At 38.4% G+C, this 5,806-nt stretch overlaps 1 protein-coding gene across 1 annotated transcript in view; it reads left to right on the top strand.

Moving 5' to 3' along the window:
• Positions 1-998: 998 nt before the first annotated feature.
• Positions 999-5,806, top strand: part of LOC122074101 (protein TOPLESS-like) — a gene marked incomplete in the record, with an annotated part of 11,454 nt that continues 6,646 nt past the window's right edge. Inside the window, 18 exon segments of the mRNA XM_042638939.1 lie at positions 999-1,151; positions 1,540-1,691; positions 1,801-1,980; positions 2,081-2,194; positions 2,287-2,445; positions 2,713-2,890; positions 2,983-3,106; positions 3,222-3,334; positions 3,465-3,630; positions 3,803-3,912; positions 4,021-4,090; positions 4,190-4,263; positions 4,355-4,450; positions 4,527-4,622; positions 4,764-4,891; positions 5,009-5,243; positions 5,349-5,513; positions 5,597-5,686. Of these exon segments, the coding sequence (XP_042494873.1) occupies positions 1,612-1,691; positions 1,801-1,980; positions 2,081-2,194; positions 2,287-2,445; positions 2,713-2,890; positions 2,983-3,106; positions 3,222-3,334; positions 3,465-3,630; positions 3,803-3,912; positions 4,021-4,090; positions 4,190-4,263; positions 4,355-4,450; positions 4,527-4,622; positions 4,764-4,891; positions 5,009-5,243; positions 5,349-5,513; positions 5,597-5,686 (2,178 nt within the window).

Here is a 5,806-nt window from a genome sequence, read left to right as displayed (position 1 = left end):
CGGATCACAATGGAGCAACCTTATCCTTATTATGGCACGAAACCGCCCTCAATCGTACTCAATGAAAATTAGGATCTGATTTATACAAAATGAACGCTGATTGATTTGGAGTCAAATGATCCAGTCTACAGATTCCGACCAGAGTTTGGAATTGATATTAGATTCTATCATAACGGGATGGAAAAGTTTTTATTTATTTTTTATTATTTAAATCAATCTTCAAAGTCACCTGTCAACTACTTCCTATGATAATATGAGAGTAGTGGTCTCACTTGAAATTTGATCTTAAGGTGTAAAAGTAGAGATGCAGATGCAAACACCAAAACCAAACTCGTGATGATAACAAAGTGTAGCGACTAGGTCGTCACTCATATAATATTCCAAAGATAATTTCTAACGTACGGCTCCGTGGGCCCCACTTCCCACAGTGAAAGAAAGGAAAACAATTCCACTTTTCGTGGATTACGATTTTTTTCCACTTTCTTTATTTCCGCTTTTATCCATAATTAAAATAAAAATTATTGCCCTAATAATGCCAGGCGAACAGTTTTCCAATTTCCATATCCGAACCTGAGATCTCCTCATTTTCTCGTGAGATATTACTTTTCCCGTTTGTTCATCTCATTACGAAATCAAAAGTTCTAGATCACGTGATCTTTCTTTCTTTCTCATTAACATGCCATTAGTGCCTCTGCCAGTGGCATATCTCGTAATTTCCACTTAACTTTTGAGCAAAATTGAAACAAAAGGTGTCCGGAAACTAGAAGTTTTCGGACTTTTCTCCCTCGATAGCATTAAAGGGTAACGACAGCTGTCTGCTCAAGATTCCGCGCCGGTAAAGTCGACAAAACGTAGCCGGCTCTGTGGGACAGGCTTATCACTGTAGTTATATAAGTCAAATAACTTATCAGATGATAAGCAGTAAGCTCAACGATATAAGTTCGATAGCGTATCTCGTGCTGCATGTCGCCTCTCCCTATAAATCTGGCCTTTTCTGCAACTTGCGAAGTCGGTTTCTTTTTTCAATTTTTCTGGGCAAGAGAGATAAAGATAGAGGTGAGAGAAGCAGTTCAATCTAGTTCGCTCTCATTTCTTCTGTCTCTTTTGTGTTTTTTTCACTGGTTTTCTCTTCGATCTCTCTACTGTGGAAGGTAAGCTTCTGGTTAGCCCTTCCTCTTGTTCGAATCTTTGCTTTTGAAGTTTGGCTTTTTCGTTACCCTTAACCTGCTTTTTCATATCGCCCCTTTTATTCTGCATCTTCGATTCGAATGCTTTAAAGTTGCTTTTGTATTTCCGATCGTTTAAAGCCCTAATTTTTCATATTAGTTCTGCATTTTTAGTTTTTGCCGCTTCCGATTTCTTCGTTTCTTTGGTGTTTGTGATGGAAAACTCTGGTTTTTGCATGTTTTAGTTAAGATCAGACTAATCTTCTGCTTCTGGTTCTGTGCTTATGTTCTCTGTTGCTTAACGCTTGTTTTATTGATTTTAAAATTGTAGGTTTTCTGTTGTGTTTAACTCTTTGTTGTTTTGTTTCTGCAGAAGATCTGGGGCCTGTTTTCGTTGGATTTTGGTTAGTGCTGAGAGCCTGGAGTCAAAGACCGGGTCGTCCTGATGTCTTCTCTTAGTAGGGAGCTTGTGTTCTTAATTTTGCAGTTCCTCGATGAGGAGAAATTTAAGGAGACTGTTCACAAGTAGGTTTATTTAACTTAATTTCTTATGCGTTCTTTGAAATTTAAATTTTTTCTGGGGCCAGCATTTTGGTTAATTTTGCTCTGTTTGCGATGGGTTGCTTTTAAATAGGCTTGAACAGGAGTCGGGGTTCTTCTTTAACATGAAGTATTTCGAGGATGAGGTGCATAACGGAAATTGGGATGAGGTCGAGAGATATCTCTCAGGCTTCACCAAAGTGGATGACAACCGGTATTCCATGAAGATATTTTTCGAAATTCGAAAGCAGAAGTATCTTGAGGCACTTGATAAGTAAGTTCGTGGTTTTTTAAAGCCTTCCTTTTTCCAGCAATTATTGTCATGAAAATCTACTTTATTAGCTTTGTAACTGATTGTGATCGAAATTTAATAGGCATGACCGTGCAAAGGCTGTAGAAATCCTTGTAAAAGATCTGAAGGTTTTTTCCTCTTTTAATGAAGAGTTGTTCAAGGAAATCACACAGCTCTTGACATTAGAGAATTTCAGGTAAGATTCATATATTCTCAAAAATCTTGGCTATAATTTTAGGATAGATATCCGCAAAAAGAATATTTATTGTGATGATATGAATTCTTTAGGGAAAACGAGCAACTTTCCAAATATGGAGATACGAAGTCTGCTAGAACAATCATGCTAGTTGAGCTCAAGAAGCTAATTGAAGCCAATCCCCTCTTTCGTGACAAATTGCAGTTTCCTAGCCTTAAAAATTCAAGGTTACGGACACTCATTAATCAAAGGTGATTCCAGTATGTTTCTTTTAGTTTTATGAGGGTGCTACTTTTTGTCACTGAAAATTGCAATGGAGTCTTCATGCCCTTCATGCTGAACATGATATATTACTGTATTATTGTTATGTCAGTGCACACTTATTAAATCGAAAGCCAACAATGTTATTGCAAACATGGTTGAAATGTTGGGTGTGCTTATTAAGTAATTTTGACGACTAAGGTTCTTTGATAAGTATTCATTTATGTTGGATAATTTATTTGGATATTGCTCGGCAGCTTGAATTGGCAGCATCAGCTTTGTAAAAACCCAAGGCCTAATCCTGATATAAAGACCCTTTTTGTTGATCATACTTGTGGGCAACCAAATGGTGCTCGCGCCCCATCACCGGCAAACAATCCAATCCTGGGATCCATACCAAAAGCTGGAGGTTTTCCTCCAATCGGTGCACATGGGGTAGGTGGCCTATGGTCAACTTGGTCATGAAATCAGTTTTATCTTTCATGTATTTGTGTGCTTTACTTACCATGGTTTAACTTTGTCTTCAGCCTTTCCAACCTGGTCCACCGCCAGTTCCAACGTCCCTTGCTGGTTGGATGTCAAATCCATCGACTGTTACTCACCCAGCAGTGTCTGGGGGACCCCTTGGTCTTGGTGCTCCTGCAAATCCAGGTAGTTTTAAATCAAGGCTGTCACTTATGCTTGCTGATGTTACATCTGCCATAGTTTCATTTTTCTTTCTCTTTTTTTAAATTAAATCTTAAGTTTTTTCAATGCCTTGTGGTAGCTGCAATTTTGAAGCATCCTCGGACCCCTCCAACCAATAATGGTGTAGATTACCCATCAGGGGACTCAGATCATGTGTCCAAAAGAACAAGACCAATTGGGATTTCTGATGAGGTACATTATATTGGCTTTTACTGGACCTGCCTCTCAACTGTATTTCCTATTCAAAGTTTTTTAATATCTGAACTTTCTTATGTCTATGACTTGTTACCTCCATCTGTTAATATCCGTTCATTTTGTGTAGGTAAATCTGCCTGTTAATATATTGCCAATAAGTTATCCTGGTCAGAGTCATGGTCAACCTTTCAACACTCATGATGACTTGCCCAAGACCGTTGTGCGAAACCTCAATCAGGGGTCATGTCCCATGAGCATGGATTTTCACCCTATCCAACAGACTCTACTCCTAGGTCTCTGCTTTCCTCTGCACTTATGTTTCTTATTCTCCACTTTGTTTTTCTGATGTTGTAAGTTTCGTTTTTCATTTGGATACTAGTGTTTCTGATCTAATTAATTTTTGTTCTTATGTGCTTTATATGAATCTACCTGTTGGCTCACAAATAATATTTTTTGATGTTGCAGTTGGTACCAATGTGGGAGACATAGGGCTGTGGGAAGTTGGTTCTAGGGAGAGATTAGTTCTTAAAAATTTCAAGGTTTGGGATCTTGGAGCATGTTCAATGCCTCTCCAAGTAAGTTGTCTTCATAGGCTGTGTTTATTTTAAGAGTGTGCAGCATGTTGCTTCCTTATCATTGGCTGTTCTGTTTGATTGTATTGAAACTCAACCAACTTACTTCAGGCAGCTTTAGTTAAAGATCCTGGTGTATCAGTTAACCGTGTGATATGGAGCCCTGATGGTTCTTTATTTGGTAAGTTTACAGTTTTTTTTTTTCGTTGAATTATGGTCAAAGTTTCTGATTTTAAGCCTAATTCACTCAATGTTTAATTTCCCCCCTGCCATTTAACAGGAGTAGCATACTCAAGGCATATTGTGCAGATATATTCTTACCATGGTGCTGATGATGTACGGCAGCACTTGGAGGTATACATGACGTTGACTCTTGATTGATTTCTTTTATCTGCTTCTTTATTTGAGCTTGCTGCTTGACTTGTAACATTTTCTCGATATCCAGATTGATGCTCATATTGGTGGTGTAAATGATCTTGCATTCTCTCACCCCAATAAACAACTAAGCGTCATAACCTGTGGTGATGACAAGACAATTAAGGTTGGTTTATTGCATGTGATAGCTAATTTCCAAATAGAATACATCCAAATTCTTGTATTGAAATTTGTTAGTTCAGGTGTGGGATGCTGCTACTGGTGCCAAACAATATACTTTTGAAGGTCATGAAGCTCCTGTCTATTCTGTCTGCCCTCATTACAAGGAAAACATCCAGGTCAGAACACCTCTGTACTATTTTCATTTCTGAGTAGTTATACAGTTACATTGCAGAATTTTCCCTTGCTTTATGCTACTTTTGTTGTTTTATGACCTGTCCGTGGTCTTCCCTTACACGTGTTATGCTTTCATCTGTCAGTTTATCTTTTCAACAGCACTAGATGGAAAGATAAAGGCATGGTTATATGATAATTTGGGATCGAGGGTTGATTATGATGCTCCAGGTCACTGGTGCACAACAATGGCATATAGCGCTGATGGGACTAGGTTGATTTAACTGCTGTATTCTTTTCATGTTTCAGTTCACTGGATATTATTGTAGTTTTTTTTTTTTTTTTTATGGGACAAACTGATATGCTAATATTTTCCTTGAAATATTTGTAGGCTTTTCTCATGCGGGACCAGCAAAGATGGAGAGTCATACATTGTTGAATGGAATGAAAGTGAAGGGGCCGTGAAGAGGACTTATCTAGGATTCCGGAAACGTTCTTTGGGTGTGGTGCAGTTTGATACCACTAGAAACCGATATTTGGCTGCCGGTGACGAATTTGCAATAAAATTTTGGGATATGGATAATGTTAACCTTTTGACAACTATTGATGCTGATGGAGGCTTACCGGTAAGTTCTTAATTTTTCTTGATGAACTGTGATGAAATGTTATGAAGAATAACTGAATAAGATTGGTGATCCTGCTTTCTAATTTTCACCTCTTACAATATCAAGGCAAGCCCACGTATCCGCTTCAATAAGGAGGGGACTTTATTGGCTGTTTCTACAAATGAAAATGGAATTAAAATATTGTCCAATGCGGAGGGGATTCGGTTGCTCCGAACATTCGACAGTCGTTCTTTTGATGCATCAAGAATCGTCTCTGAAACTGTAACAAAGGTTAGCTTAATAGTTCTTCTCATGGTGCGTCAACTCGGGTTGGAAATGTTGATATCTGCTGATGCATGCTATTATTCATGCAGACTACAATAAGCCCAAATACAACTGTTGCAGCTGCAACTAGTGCTGGAATAGCAGACAGAGGAGCTCCTGTTGTTTCCATAGCTGGAATGGTGTGTTTCAGATTCTTGTTTTTCTTTGTCATTCATAATTCTATAATTAATAGCATTCTATGATTCACATTCCTCTGTCCATTTCTGCTCACACGCACACAAAAAAAAAGGGGGGGGGGG

The sequence above is a fragment of the Macadamia integrifolia genome, chromosome 3 (genome assembly GCF_013358625.1).
Source record: "Macadamia integrifolia cultivar HAES 741 chromosome 3, SCU_Mint_v3, whole genome shotgun sequence".
In the NCBI taxonomy this organism is placed as follows: Eukaryota; Viridiplantae; Streptophyta; class Magnoliopsida; order Proteales; family Proteaceae; genus Macadamia; species Macadamia integrifolia.
Note: the sequence above shows the minus strand (reverse complement) of the source record. Positions and strands in the feature narration are given on the sequence as shown.